Here is a 16,654-nt window from a genome sequence, read left to right as displayed (position 1 = left end):
GTAGAGGATCATGTCATCTGCAAATAGTGAGAGTTTTACTACTTCTTTTCCAATTTGGATTCCTTTTATTTCTTTTTCTGCTCTGATTGCTGTGGCCAAAATTCCAACATATGGAGGCTGAACAACACGCTGCTGAATAACCAACAAATCACAGAAGAAATCAAAAAAGAAATCAAAATTTGCATAGAAATGAATGAAAATGAAAACACAACAACCCAAAACCTGTGGGACACTTTAAAAGCAGTCCTAAGGGGAAAGTTCATAGCAATACAGGCATACCTCAAGAAACAAGAAAAAAGTCAAATAAATAACCTAACCCTACACCTAAAGCAACTAGAAAAGGAAGAAATGAAGAACCCCAGGGTTAGTAGAAGGAAAGAAATCTTATAAATTAGGGCAGAAATTAATGCAAAAGAAACAAAAGAGACCATAGCAAAAATCAACAAAGCCAAAAGCTGGTTCTTTGAAAGGATAAATAAAATTGACAAACCATTAGCCAGACTCATCAAGAAACAAAGGGAGAAAAATCAAATCAATAAAATTAGAAATGAAAATGGAGAGATCACAACAGACAACACAGAAATACAAAGGATCATAAGAGACTACTATCAACATTTATATGCCAATAAAATGGACAACGTGGAAGAAATGGACAAATTCTTAGAAAAGTACAACTTTCCAAAACTGGACCAGGAAGAAATAGAAAATCTTAACAGACCCATCACAAGCACGGAAATTGAAACTGTAATCAAAAATCTTCCAGCAAACAAAAGCCCAGGTCCAGATGGCTTCACAGCTGAATTCTACCAAAAATTTAGAGAAGAGCTTACACCTATCCTGCTCAAACTCTTCCAGAAAATTGCAGAGGAAGGTAAACTTCCAAACTCATTCTATGAGGCCACCATCACCCTAATACCAAAACCTGACAAAGATCCCACAAAAAAAGAAAACTACAGGCCAATATCACTGATGAACATAGATGCAAAAATCCTTAACAAAATTCTAGCAATCAGAATCCAACAACACATTAAAAAGATCATACACCATGACCAAGTGGGCTTTATCCCAGGGATGCAAGGATTCTTCAATATCCGCAAATCAATCAATGTAATACACCACATAGACAAATTGAAAAATAAAAACCATATGATTATCTCAATAGATGCAGAGAAAGCCTTTGACAAAATTCAACATCCATTTATGATAAGAACTCTCCAGAAAGCAGGAATAGAAGGAACATACCTCAACATAATAAAAGCTATATATGACAAACCCACAGCAAACATTATCCTCAATGGTGAAAAATTGAAAGCAGTTCCTCTAAAGTCAGGAACAAGACAAGGGTGCCCACTTTCACCATTACTATTCAACATAGTTTTGGAAGTTTTGGCCACAGCAATCAGAGCAGAAAATTTCTTTGTTTTAAAAAATGCTTGATACACAGTTCTCTAGTTTGAGTCAAATGCTCATCACATAAAGATAATCTGGGAATTTGCTGGCTATTTTTAGTCATTTTAATTAAAATTTTAATTTTAATTAAAAAGCTTTATTTTGTTCTCATTCATGATGCTTTGATTTCTTACCTAAAGAAAAATTATTTTACTATTTTATTTACCTTCTATTATATTTATTAAATCTACCTCTTTAGCTAGAATAAAAGAACACTTTTAAAGGTAGGAACAGCACCCAACTCAAACACCAATCCTGACAGGTAGCAAAGGGCATAATATTATACATTAATGTTTCCTAGTGAACGTAGCAGAAAAGCTGTTTAGAGTTATGTTGCTTTTTAAAAGTAAAAAGTTTAAAATTGCAAACTGATATATGACCATTAAAATAAGTGAAACAATCTAGAGCTGGATAAAGAAAATACTCTTTTTTTCTTCCCTCCCACCACACTGAAGAAACTAATGTTATTTATATTTGTATTAATAACATTATTTGTAATTTATATCCTTCCATACTTTTCTCCATGCTTATATAAATATATAATCATACTTAAGGGTTTTAGCTGTTGTTTGTTAACATAAAATGGAATCATACTATACTTATTTTTCAGTTTCTAGTGATGTATCACGGTCATCTCTCTCTGTCTTTTAAATAACTATCAACACATAAACCTTAATATTTTTAAAACTGCACTACAGATACATTATGATTTATTTAACCATTCCCCTATAGATGGCTACTCAGGTTGTTTCTAGTTGTTTGTTGCTACAAATACTACAATAAATATCCTCATGCACATATGCCTTTCCTGAGCGACTTTCACCATTTTCACTTTTCCATGGGTAAAAATAATGGTTATCTTACTGTTGTATTAACTTAGACTTTCTCAAATACTAATAAAGTTGACTTTCTTTCATATGCTTATTGGCCATTTGAACTTTCATTTCCATGGTTTACATATTTTTCTGTTAGATTACATTTATTTCATTAATCTGTCATATTCTTTATCTATACTGAGGATTAACATTTGTCATTTGGGTTACAAATACCTTTTCTTCATATTAATATGTTTTGTTTTTGTTTATGGTATACACTGACAAATTTTTCAAAATTCTTTATGGATTTAGGTTTTCTTGCTTGCCTTAGGCAAGGCTCTCCTACACCACATATTTATGTAAATATTTTCCTAATTTTTTCTAAAATTGATATTTTAAATTTACATGTTTATAACCTACCTGGAATTTATTTTAATATTTTGTAAGCCAAAGGTCTGATTGTTTTCTTTCAGAAGGATGGTTATCAGCATCATTTATAAAATAAATCATGCATTTCCAATTGAAATAAAACTTCAACATTTCTCTATCAGAAATAGATTCAGTAGGCAGAAAATCAGTAAGGTCCAAGTTGAACTCAACACCACCACCAATAAACTGGATATGATGGACACCTATACGCTACCTCATCCAACAGCAGCAAAACACACGATTCTCAAGCTCACATGGCACATTCACCAAGACGGACCACATTCTGGGTCATAAAACATGGCTTTAACAAATTTAAAAGAATAGAAATCCTACAGTGTCTGCTCTCCGACCCACCGTGGAGTTAAACTAGAAACCAATAACGGAAAGATAACTGGAAAATATCCAAATACACGGAGATTAAACAATACACACATGGGTCAAAGAAGAAATTTCAAGAAAAATTTCAAAGTATTTTGAACTAAATGAAAAGGTAACATCAAAATTTGGGGAATGCAGTAAAAGCAATGCTTAGATGGAATGTATAGAATTAAATGCAGGCATATATTAGAAAACAAGAAAGACCTAAAATAAACAAACTAAGTTTCTACCTTAGGAAATTAGGAAAAGAAGAGCAAATTAAACTGAAAGTAAGTAGAGGAAGAGAAATGATAAGAATAGAGCATAAATAAATAAAATTGAAAACAGGAATCAATAGAGAAATATCATTGGAACCAAAAGTTGGTTCATTGAAAAGATCAAGAAACAATGATGAGCCTCTAGCTAGGCTAATTAAGAAAAAAAGAGAAAGGACACAAATTACCCAAATCAGAAGTGAAAGATCCTTTGAACATTAAAAGGATAATGGAGGAATACTAGGAATACTTCCCTGCCCACAGATTTGATAACCTAGATGAAATGGATCAATTACTTGAATAAGATTTTGCTGAAAATTTGCTGAAATTCACACAAGAAGAAACAATGTGTATAGGCCTAGATTTGTTAAAGTAACTCATTTAATAATTAATAACCTTCCAAAACAGACAGTACAAAGCCCAGAGTGGTTCACTGGTGAATACTACCAAACATTTAAGGGAGAGATTCTGCCAGTCTTCTACAATCCCCTTCATAGGACAGAAGCAGAGGGAATACCTTTTAATTCATTCCATTACCCTAAAAGCAGACAAAGACATTATAAGAAAACAATTTATAAAATAAAACAATCACCAATAATAGAATATTTAAAGAGTACTTTGTATAAGCTCTGGCAAATAGACATTTAAGAGCAATAAATTTTGATTATAAAAGCAATCTTTGAAAAGCAAAGTAGCCCAAATTTTTAGCATCAGACAATAATTTTAGTATATGTATCTATTTGGTCTTTTATTCAGACTTAGACTATCCATTTAACTAAAGAGAAGAAGAAAATATATACTTAAAAAATCAAAGAACTCACAGAGTCCTAAAATTTTATACTTAATTGTTCAGTAAGCATTTAGATGAGCCTATCATTTTTAGGTACTGTACAAGATACTGACATTAAGATGGTGAAGAAGAAAACAATTCCTGTCCCCAGGTACTCAATCTAGAAAGAATGTGAACTTGTTAGTTGCTTGGTCGTGTCTGACAGGCAAAAATACTGGAGTGGGTTGCCATTTCCTTCTCCAGGGGATCTTCCTGACCGAAGGATTGAACTTGGGTCTCCCACACTGCAGGAAGATTCTTTATCATCTGAGCCACCAAGGAAGCCCCAATCTAGAAAGGGAGGCAGACAAATAAAGTAAGAAGTATGATATATGTTTCTTTGACTTGAGTCCTTGCTCCTGCCCTGGTTATGGCAGGAGGGAAAAGAAGGAAGTATCTAACAGGAGCAGAGATGGAGTCGGGAGAAGGCACGGTAGAGGAGAGGTGAGGAAGCTTTCTCAGGAAAGGTGATGGAATAAGCTGCACATGAGAGAAGAGCAGAGTATCCAACAAGAGAAAGGTCTGAGACTTTTTTTTTTTCAGGGAGAGAACAGCATGGTAGAGAGACAATTCAACATTTCTTGGATGACCATAAATGCACTGAGGTGAAGATTATGCCTTTTCTTTTAGACATCATGAGTCTGATATACTTTTGGAGCATGTGTTAAGAGTTCTGTAGGAAACTGGAAATAAAAGTTTTAGAGTTAAGACAATGATTGATTGAAAACAGAGTTGGAGCCATTACAGAAAGAAATGATTGGTGAATCAGTCTAAGGAAAATGTGCAGAATGAAAAGAAGATCAAAACTGAATTCTGAAAAACACAATCACTTAAGGTTTGTACGGGAACCCAAATGCAGACTTGAAAAAAAAAAACAAAAAAAGAGGGAAATAACTAAAAAAAAGGATGAACTAAATTAAAGACCAAGAATATTTCAAGGACAGAGTAGATAATAGTATCAAATGCAGTAAAATGCAAAGACTAAAATGCGTCCACTGTTCTTGACATCTTTAGCTAGGACAGTTATCGTTATTTGGTAGAACGTATACCAGAATAAGGTAGATTGAGTGATTATGGGATTAAGAAAGTAGGAGCATTCAGCATAGAATTTTCTTTCACATGATTTAGATATAAAAGTAGAAAGTTCACAGGTTTCATGGAAAGAATTTGGATAAGTTCTTTCTGATGACTTATGTTTTCTCTGGTTAAGAGAAGGTAATATCTTTTACTAAGATTGTGAAAAGCAGCGGTTGAGGAGAGTGAAGGACAGAAACAGACAGTGGGAAGACTAGGTAAGTGTGACCAGAAAGATCTAGGATGATCAGGCATTGCTAGAGATCTTTAGGTCAGGCTGTGGAGAACCTTGTTGTGAAATCACTAAAGGAAATCTTAAATGTTAATACTCATCTTGACTATTTTATCAGTAAGTAAGAACTTAGAGCAAAGAAAAAGAAAATTTTCTATCTTCTTTTAATTAGCAAACTGAAATTAAGCAAAAATTTAAATATGCATGTTTGCTAAATATGGATATTTGATCCAGAAATCTATAGAAAATATATAAAGACAATGCTTTTAAGCTTATCACATATTTTCTTAAAAAGAGAAAAAAAATCAAAGTTAAATAATGTTCTAATAAAAGTATTAAATAAACTAACTGCTAGGAACTCAAAGCATTAAATACCAAGTCTTTCTAAGAAGGTAAGATTTTTAAAACAGGTTTATGGGTGTGAAATTTGAAATATTCTTTTTATGTATCTCCTTAACTATGATACATTTGCATGTGTACCTTATTTTAAGTGACTGAAAAGTAATTGAACAAAACATTCTGATAAAGAATTCTTTGTAAGAAGTATTCTCCCTCCTCTAATATACCACCTAAACAATTATTTTGGAGTTGCTATAGTGTGTGCAGGTCACACTTTTACAGTGAATATAAAAGTGTAAGGTATAGAAAGTGTTTTATTCAATAAAATCAAGATTGCCTTTCTGATATGAATATCTATTTACAGATCTGTCATTTTGAGTACAGAAAATCAAGATCATTATTAACTCCACAATGCAAGTGTAAAAACAGCTGTTGAACATTATAACAATCATTATTTTGGATTACTACTTTTATTCTACAGTGATATTTCTGGAAAAATTCTAAATCTATTTTTGAAATGGAAGTAGTTCCTCTGCAGAGACAGGACTTGTTAACTTAGCTGCTGGTCGATGAAGTTGGTAGGTGATCTAACTCTGATCTACACAGTCAGATCAGAACAAGAACTACTACCTCTTTTACAAGAGCTGATGCACTAAAAAAAGGCCCAAAGTACACTCTAAACTGTTTTGTCAACTGTTACTTTTAAAGTGTCACCTCAAAAGATCAGCAGTATCATTTGGTTTAAAATTGCTCTAAAATAAAGCACAAAGCTTATTCTTTCAAAAAGGAAGCAAGTGATTTTTGATAGTGCTGTTTACAGAGGGAGATTTAAAACACATATATATGCATGCACATACACACACATAAGCATACATACATAATTTGCAAAGGCCAGAGGTATAGCTTTTATAATACTTATGTTAGTGCTTGATTTTCTTAAAAACAGCATTATTATAAATTATGATTAATGTATGATTAATATCATATAACTAATTTATTAATAATTATCACTATTATATATAATTTTAGTATATGTGTATAATTAGATGTGTATATAGTTATAATATATGTGCCTAAATTATTACATATTATAAATTATGATTAATTTACAGTTATATGCAATATATAATTATTACTGCTACCATCAGTGGTGGCCTGTTACATCAGGTACTGGGTTAATAAAAGATTTACATTTTATTTAATTCTCATAACCACTCTATGATATAAAAATTATTACCCATATTTAAGCATAGGTAACTTGAGGCTTGAAGAAATTTTTCTCACTCAGCAACTTATTTCAAATAAGTTGGGGGAGCTAGGAGTTGAAACTAGGTCATATGATTTCAAAGAAAACCCATGTTTTTAACCACTGTCTAGTGAACTATTAGTTTGCTGTAACTATTAGTTTGCTATTTATTAAAATATTTAAATCAATGATTTGTAGATCAATGGGCTTAAGCAAAAAAAAATTTCTCTAAAATATTTCAAAAAGAATGTGTTACATATTTTTTCTTTATTGAATCTATTACCTGTCTGTTGGTGATTTCTCTTCATTTTCATTTTATTTCCTAAAATAAAATGTTCTTATACTTAGAAAAATAACATTCCCACATAAAATGTCAATTTTTAGAACTATAAAAATGGTGCATATTTTCAAAGTAACTGTAGGGACAAAGTACTCATTTACATACACTGAGCAGTCTGTCTTTATTTCACTCTGTTCTAATCCCCAGTTCCACCACACATCCTCACTGACCTACACTGGTAGACTCCACTTATTACAATTGTATGGAATTGGCCAAAAAGCTCACTGAATTTTTCTACAAGATCTTTACAGAAAAACCTTAATGAACTTTCTGGCCAACCCTACACTTATTGTTTGGGTATAGGTTCACACTATCCAATTAATTATTAATAATAAAAACATATATATTAAATACATAGTGATTAAATTATGTATTAATCTTATCTTAGAACTCTAAACTACAGTGAATTTGAAAATTAAAAAGGGGATACATATAAGACTAAGAAAACGTTTATATTTCTGTTTTGAAACACGGGTCTTTGAAGAATAAATATCAAATTTGGTTCATCCTTCTTTCTCTTACCTCAGGGTGACTGGAGATATTCAAAATGAGAGCCCATAGTTCAGCTCTCAGGGCTGTGGGACTTCCTTGTCTGATATACTGTTGAGCAGCAGCACTATCTTGTTCTGTTAAAACTGTTAAAAGTATATTAGAATCTCATTAGAAAATGTGTAATGTAAGAAATACATTGAAATCTTTACAATTTTTTTTAGGAAGCTAACATTTCATCTTTGTATCTTACATAATTAAAACATATCTTGGCAATCTTCTTTTACTCTCTGGTTTTTGATGTGGTCTTATTTACAGTCCTGTATGTTTTAAGCCTTAGGCTCCTCCACCTCCTACCTTATCTGAAAGTTTTTTTAATGTAAGTACCTTGAATTCCTGTGCTTTAACTATAGTTTCATGGATCTGCCACTAATGATGCATATATATAATAAATTTTGGATTTGAAGATCACATCAAATCATACCTACAGAAACCATAAATTTCTTAAGCATATTCTACTAAGTCATGAATGTTCTAGTATTTGGAAGTAGTATGCTATCTGAAGTATTACGACTAAGAATTCTACAAATGTAGATATCCATTCTATTAGATGATCTTTTAACTATCTGCCAAAATCAACAGAAGAAGTGAAGAAGTGAAGATGCTCAGTCGTGTCCGACTCTTTGCAACCCCATTGACTATAGCCTACCAGGCTTCTCCGTCTATGGGATTTTCCAGGCAAGAGTACCAGAGTGGGTTGCCATTTCCTTCTCCAGGACAATGAACAGAAAAGAGGAATTTTTTAAGAACTGAAAACACAAAGGATCCAATAACATTTTAAGGCTCCAAATTATTCAGAAGTGGTCAAGTTCTCAAAATTAATATATTATCCTTTTGTTTTAATTTTTATTTTAAAGAAAATATTAACTATTAAATCTAGAAATTAAGTCCCCTTCCAAAACAAATAAAACCAAAATATAAAAAAGTAAAAACAAAAGAAGAAACACTAGACATCTGCTAATACTTGTCTAACAGTACTGTTTTCTTATATTCTTAAAAGAAAAAGGAAAAAACCTTACACTAAATGAAAATGAGAAGACCAAAAGAAACAAAGGGACCCTTTGAAATAAAAAGATGAAACATATCCTTTAACTTGCAATTATATTTAATGAAAATATCAAATCATATAAATATAGTCCTCTAGATTCTGAAAATTGAACTAAGGAGTTTAGACCATGATAATATAACTGTCAGAAGGTTCATTCTGACACAAAGACTTATCTGCACTTCATATTTCAAAGACTGAACTGGATTTATATAAACAAGGAAAAGAATCTTCAAAAGATGGGGAAAATTTATTCTCCAGAATGCTGACAGCTGCTCAGTTATTAAGTCCTGCCACTGTGAACAGTCACCAGGAAGCGTGGCAGTCATCACTTTCTCCTGATGCAGGAGCATATTCCTATTAACGTTAATGAGAAGGGTGTGGGCATATCAAAGAGAGAACCTGACTCTGATTTTAAAATGAAATTCTACTGTTGAATGGATTAAGCTAATACCCTTGAGAAATGTGTAGCTGCATTTATCTTTTGTTTTTTAGTGAATCATCTGTGTACTTCTTTATCTGCTGTTTATTGATAAAGCCAAAGTGATGCATTTCCCCTCTTTATAAAGATTCCTATTGTTTTATCTACATTGTTAATTATGATTCCTTTTTAGGTCTTTAGCTTTTCAGGGATTAAATTTCAGATGAGGGCATATGATGCAGACATTTACTTAAAACTGTCTCATTTTCAGAAGTTAAAATAAGTTTAATCAAAAGCTTATCTTTTTCTCAAGAGGAGGAGATGTATACTAAATAGCTGATTCGTGTTATTTCACAGCAGAAACCAACACATTGTAAAGCAATTATCTTCCAATTAAAATGTTTAAAAAGCTTACCTTTTTGCCCAATACGTACATGCTCATTTTCAAAAAGCTCTAAAAATGATAAAATAACATTTTTAGACACAAATATAATCAGCCACATTTAGAATAATATTATGTATATTTTTCTAGTATTGATGCTTCTAATTATTTTCAAAGCTGGAATAGCTCTACAGGAAACTATAAGAATATACGTAGAAAAGTCTTTTTTCTAAGTTGTTTGAAGTTTATAGAAATTAAAAGAAAATTAAGTATATTTAATCAGAAGAAAAAAATTGATAAACTAACTTCCTTTGTTAAAATAGTATAAAATACCTTCTCATAACACAAGTTTCTGTCCATTCATCTTTAATTTTTTTCCCCTAAAAACAAAACTTATTGACAGCTTCATTTGCAAACCCCTACTTCCACTCTAAACTAGCATGAAACCATACCTAATAAAAGCGTTAATACTATACGGGTAATCCCACTATAAAAATGCCATTTTAAAAGGTTATATGGGGAAAAAAAATTTTTGCTTTTAAAGTACCAATCATAATAGAAAAAAAACAAAACAAAACTCCTAAACTTGGTCATATTCAACCCAAGAAACTTCTGTTCATCAAAGACATCACTGAGAGTGAAAAGGTGAGTCACAGAGTGGGAGAATATATTTGCAATATGTATCTATCCAGCGAAGGTCTTGTACTTAGAACACAGAAAGCACTCCCAGTAAGTCAACTTAAAAAAGACAACTATCCAATGCAAATATGCAGAAGATGTGAACAGGTTCTTTACAAAAGAGGTAATCCAAAGGACCGATAAACGTATGAGAAAATGCTCAACCATGTTAGTTATCAGAGAAATGAAATTAAAACCATTATGAAATACACAACCACCACAATGGCTAAATGCAAAGGAAATGGAGCAAATAAGCTTCTCGTACAAAGGTGGTAGGAGTGTAAATCAGTCCAACCACCTTGGAAAACCATTTGGCGACACCTACGAACACTGAACGTATGCACACCCTACAACAGTTAGCAGCATTACTCTCACTATGAATCCTAACGTCTGCCTATATGTACCAGGAGACTTACACAAGAATACTCACAGCAGCACTACTGTAATACAGTCAGCCCTCCAAATCTGTAGGTTCCATATCTGTGGATTCAACCAACCTCAGACTGAAATATTTTTAAAAAATTCTAGAAAATTCCAAAAAACAAATCTTGAATTTGCTGTGTGCTAAGTTCTAAAAAGCAAAACTTGAATTCATGTGAATGAACTGACGTTGGCATACCCTGCTGTAGTCTCCCACCATGTCATGGATTCATGCTGCTTGCCAAGGAAAGCTATGAAGTCAGTAAAAATGAACCAAGCATTTGCAAAATAAAGCAGAAAGAAGCTGAAGTATTAGTGCTGCCCCTACAATTGCAAAAATGGTCTCTGGTTCATGGTAAAATGCTTACAAAGGTATTAAGTGTGTGGCTGGAGGACATGTCACAGAAGCATATTCCTGTTGACAGCAAGATGAGGTGTGAAAAAGCACTTAGCCTCTGTGAGCACCACTATGAGGGGCTGAGGAGAATGGAGTCTGAAGCTCACAAGGGATGGCTGGCTAGCTTTGTGAAGTGCTGCAACCACAAGAACTTAGAGATCATGGGAGAATCAGCATTGGCTAATGCAGAGACAGCTTCAGCGTTCCCAGAAGAGCTCAAAAAACTTACAGAAGAGATAGGCTATCTTCCAGAGCAGATCTTCAATTGTAATGAAGTGGGCATGGTCTGGAAGGCCCAATAACACCTATTTCCATAAGAATGTAAAGCAAGTCCCAGGGTTCACGACCTGGAAAAATCACCTTATTCTGGTGCTGTGTGGTAATGCAGCAGGTCATGTGATCAAGCCAGGCTTCATCTACTGAGCAAGCAATCCCCAGGCCCACAAGAACAAAAACAAAAATTGCCGGCCCATGTTCTGGCAATACGAGAAGGTTTGGGTGAAGGCCATTTTGTTCTTGGAGAGGTTCCACCAGTGCTTCATTCCTGATAGTAAAGGGATGAAGAGAAGGGGCTGCCATTTCAAGGTCCTCCTCTTAGCTGAGAATGCTCCTGGTCAACCCCAATCTCTCTGCTTCACCAACGAGAATGTGCAAGGCTGCTCCTGTTTCCTAACTCTCTGCAACCGCTGCAGCAGTCCATCCAGGTGACTTACATCCACCTCACTTGAAAAAGGTTCCCCGCTGCCCTTGATGCTAACCCTGCCTGCAGTAGCAGCAGCAGCAGCCGCCTCAGTAGCAATTTATGAAAGAGCTTCACAACTGCAGATGCAAGTTTGCCCACTGCAGAGGCTGTAGATGCCCTAAAGCCTGATGCATGCTGGAGGCCATTCTGGAATGAAGCAATCAGTGACTTGGGGACTTCCCCAATATTGATGCGGAAATCAAGAATACTTTGAATGTTTCAAGGAAAGTTTGGTAGGGGAGATTTCTCTGACATAACTAACTGATGACAATGTTGAGGGCCACACAGAAGAGCATAGAGAAACCCTTACCAAAAAGGAACTTGAAGATATGCTGAAATCCTATAAACACACAAGGATGGTGATGATGATGATGACGTAGGAGATTTAGAGGAGGCAGAGTCGTCAATCTAGACACTTGAAAAATTTGCAGCAGTTTTTCAAATATGATTAGAGACAGAGAACATGTGTGTATGTGGAAGTGGGGATGGAGGTGGCAGAAGGGGGAAGGACAGAATGAGGAGGCAAGAGATGAGATTTGAATAGTAAAAACAGTGGTTATCTTTGACACAGGGGATCAAGATTGAAAGGGGGTAGGAAAGGACTTCATTTTATTGATCTGGGTGGTAATTTAATAAGAGTGTCCAATTATAAAAATTTATTGAGCCATTCTCTTAGGACACATGTACTTTCCTATATGCATTATACAGTAAAAAAGGTTTTAAAATGATAATAAAACATAGCTACATCTAGAGTTGTTTTATATATAAAACACATATAACACATAGTATATGCTCAATAACTGTTTATTATTATTATTATTATTATTATTATTATTAGCAACAATAATAAGTGGCCAACTTCCTTATCTTACAGTGGAAGAAACAAGTCCCAAAATACAAAGTGACTTTTCCAAGTCACACAAGTAGCCAGTGGCAGAGGAAAAGACAAGAGCAGCCCCATGGCTCCTGTCTATGATAATTAGTACAACAATATAGACCTTCCACATTTTAAGTCATTTTTACTTCCTGTTTATTATGATTAAATATTAATCCAGTCTTTTATGAAAATATTGGCATTTAGGCACAAGAAAAGAGATGTTGGGGAAATGTTCTAGATGAAAACACACCAAGTTTAAAACCTATGTTTGTTTATACAAGATAGAATGTCAGTGTTCATTTAACTCGGTGATATGAAAAATAATAAAGATGGTGACGGCAAATAAAGGGAGCCATGAGTGCTGCCAATGAAAAATGTTACCAACAAAATGACTTGTGTATGTCCTAGGGGTTTTCAAAATTGTTTTAAAGACCCTCAAATAAAAAGACAATATCTAGTTGAAGGCTAATAAATATACAAGATTCTATACAATAATTAATAGTAACCAAGGAGAGGCAAAAAGCATGTTAGTTGACAGATATTAAAAAGTTACTAGATTAATTTGGAAATGACAAGATAAACCTTGTTTTATCTAACTCTCATTTTCATTTATTATATGCCATATGGGAGAAATACTAACCAGGAGGCACTTGTGTAGAGTCATCTATACCCAGCTGTCCTGTAGTTAAGCCAAGTTCTACAAAGAATTCTTTCTGAAAAATAACACACAGAATTACCATACATCTCAGACTTTTCTACACGTTATTTAAAAGATAATCTTCACCTAGACATCAACTTAAATGAGAATCACAATGTAAAATAAATCTTTGCTTCATTCAAATATCTAAAAAAGAAAACGATATTATTGAACCTTTAAATAGTAATGCTTTACTCCAAAATTTTCCCTTTTCAGATAACAAACTAGTCAGTAAAAGTAAAGACTAATTATTCTTTTGAGTAAAGAACTAATAACATTCAAATCTTTCCTTAAATATACATATACAAATAGCACATGCAGTACTTATAAATTTTATTTTCTAAATTCATTGTCTAAAATTACCAATATAATTCTGTATCTGTGCTTTGTATGGTACTGTATTTCACTCAGCTCTTAATCAAATAAACACTGCAAATATCCAAAACAACTTAAATTAATTTTTAAGTAAAATTAGACTATCAAGTGCTCTGCTAAAATAAGAATAAATTAGATTTACTCTCCAGACTTCCTCTACTTATCTACTAATGCCTAAGGAAAGTAACCCTGTTTGTCTGTTTTTTTAAATACATAAGAACCTCACAGTATTCACATTATTTTTATTCCCTAAGTAATTAAATATTTCTATTAATACTTGCCTCAGTCTTTTGTCATTATTCTAATTGCTAAAACCAAACTTCCTTCTTCTTTAAAAATGGTATTAGTTTTAATCCTTCATAATTATCTATGATTATTTAAATTAGTGATTTGTGTCCCTCATAAAACAGTTATTCAGCATAACATATATTTTATTTTTTATAGATTTTAAATAAGTGTCATTATATTTCAATCTTTTAACTAAAAACTTGATTTTTATCTATATCTTAAAAAAGCTCTGCAACTTATGTTACCAATTTTTGATAACTAAAGAGATAAAAATTTACTGCTTTGGACTATTTTTTATTCTATATCAGTAGTGTAAGTGTTAGTCACTCAGTCGTGTCTGACTCTGTGACCCTATGGACAATAGCCTGCCAGGCTCTTCTGTCCATGGAATTCTCCAGGCAAGAATACTGGAGTGGGTAACCATTCCCTTCTCCAGGGGATCTTCCTGACCCAGGGATTAAACCTGGGTCTCCTGCATTGCAGGCAGATTCTTTACTGTCTGAGCCACCAGGGAAGCCCTGGGCCCTAATCTCAGATTTTCTTCTTTATGAACATGTATTACCTTTTCTGCAACCTCTATCAAAGCATACAATTACATCGTATTGAAATTATCTTTTTACTGTCCATTTCCTCACTAGCCTGAAGCTCTTGGAAGACAGTCCTATCTCTTACACACATTTCCACCTCCAGTACTTAGCACAGTGCTTAGTGACATGTAACAATGGGGAGTTAATAAATAGTGAACCACTCTACTGAGCTCTAGTTCCAACCTGCTGCCTGTACCTGACTGAACAGGAATTAGTGTGCAACTTCTCTTTAGAGTTAATACATTTTGGTTTCAAGAAATTCCCTTTTGGCAAAATAGAGGTACAGGATTAAGAGATATAAACTACTACATATAAAGTAAATAAGCTACAAGAATATATTGTACAACACAGGGAATATAGTCAATATTTTATAACTATAAATGAAGTATATCACCTTTAAAAACTGTGAATCAATACATTGTACACCTGAAACTTATGTAATATTGTACATCAACTATACCTCAAAAAAAATCCTTTTTAATATGCATGAGTCTGCATAACACTGTGAGCTAGATTTGAGGGCCATCTATTATAGGATCATATAAGACTCACTGAGTCTCACCAAGTTCAGTACTCACACAGACAGACCAGGGTTACAGATAAACCCTGCACTCTGGAGGTAGAACCATTATCACCAGCCACATGATTCAGGAAATGGGGACAACTATCCTTAATGCCTGAAGACATTAAGTATGGTCACAGTTTTTTGAAAATCAGTCATAGGATTCTGATTCTCCAATAGCTAAGAATTTATCTACACCAGCTCCAGGTCCCCTCAGACAGACAGAAGGCATAATTAGCCCCACTTACAACATGTAAAGCTGAGCACCGAAGAATTGATGCTTTTGAACTGTGGTGTTGGAGAAGACTCTTGAGAGTCCCTTGGACTGCAAGGAGATCCAACTAGTCCATTCTAAAGGAGATCAGCCCTGGGATTTCTTGGGAAGGAATGATGCTAAAGCTGAAACTCCAGTACTTTGGCCACCTCATGCGAAGAGTTGACTCATTGGAAAAGACTCTGATGCTGGGAGGGATTGGGGGCAGGAGGAGAAGGGGACGACAGAGGATGAGATAGCTGGATGGCATCACCGACTCGGTGGATGTGAGTCTGGGTGAACTCCGGGAGTTGGTGATGGACAGGGAGGCCTGGCATGCTGCGATTCATGGCGTTGCAAAGAGTCAGACACGACTGAGCGAATGAACTGAACTGAAACCTTTTCATAAATCATCATTCCCTGCTTCTTTACCTAGCAAACGCCTTCAAACTATTTCAAATGTCAGTACCTCTGAGAAGACCTTCTACACTTCATAAGAATCTGCCACTTCCTCTTGTATACAGCCATATCACTTTGTATAAACCTCTCCTAAGAGGACTTCTAACATCTTTTAAAATAACGTCTTAAAAATAGTTTTTTTATGACAGTTATAGTACTAATGCTTAACATTTACTGCTTACTATGTTTCAAGGACCGCTTATATGCTTTATATTTATATATTAATTTCTTAAGGCTGCCATTTTAAAAAGTACCACTAATTGCTCCTGCTGCTGCTAAGTCGCTTCAGTCGTGTGCGACTCTGTGCGACCCCATAGTCGGTAGCCCACCAGGCTCCCCCGTCCCTGGGATCCTCCAGGCAAGAACACTGGAATGGGTTGCCATTTCCTTCTCCAATGCATGAAAGTGAAAAGTGAAAGTGAAGTTGCTCAGTCATGTCCGACTCTTCGCGACCCCATGGACTGCAGCCCACCAGGCTCCTCCGTCCATGGGATTTTCCAGGCAAGAGTACTGGAGTGGGGTGCCATTGCCTTGGCT

At 34.2% G+C, this 16,654-nt stretch overlaps 1 protein-coding gene across 2 annotated transcripts in view; it reads right to left on the bottom strand.

Annotated features, from left to right (window-relative positions):
• TBC1D19 (TBC1 domain family, member 19) overlaps positions 1–16,654 on the bottom strand; it is a 152,747-nt gene that overhangs the window by 68,368 nt on the left and 67,725 nt on the right. For both annotated transcript variants that reach the window (XM_010839936.1, XM_010839935.1), the window contains exons 9-11: positions 13,537–13,609; positions 9,816–9,854; positions 7,908–8,020 (exon numbers count right to left, since the gene is read on the bottom strand). In XM_010839936.1, the coding sequence (XP_010838238.1) occupies positions 7,908–8,020; positions 9,816–9,854; positions 13,537–13,609 (225 nt within the window). The remainder of the gene's footprint in view (positions 1–7,907; positions 8,021–9,815; positions 9,855–13,536; positions 13,610–16,654) is intronic.

Source organism: Bison bison, unplaced genomic scaffold, assembly GCF_000754665.1.
Source record: "Bison bison bison isolate TAMUID 2011002044 unplaced genomic scaffold, Bison_UMD1.0 scf7180017864136, whole genome shotgun sequence".
In the NCBI taxonomy this organism is placed as follows: domain Eukaryota; kingdom Metazoa; phylum Chordata; class Mammalia; order Artiodactyla; family Bovidae; genus Bison; species Bison bison.
This window is presented reverse-complemented; position numbering and strand designations above follow the sequence as displayed.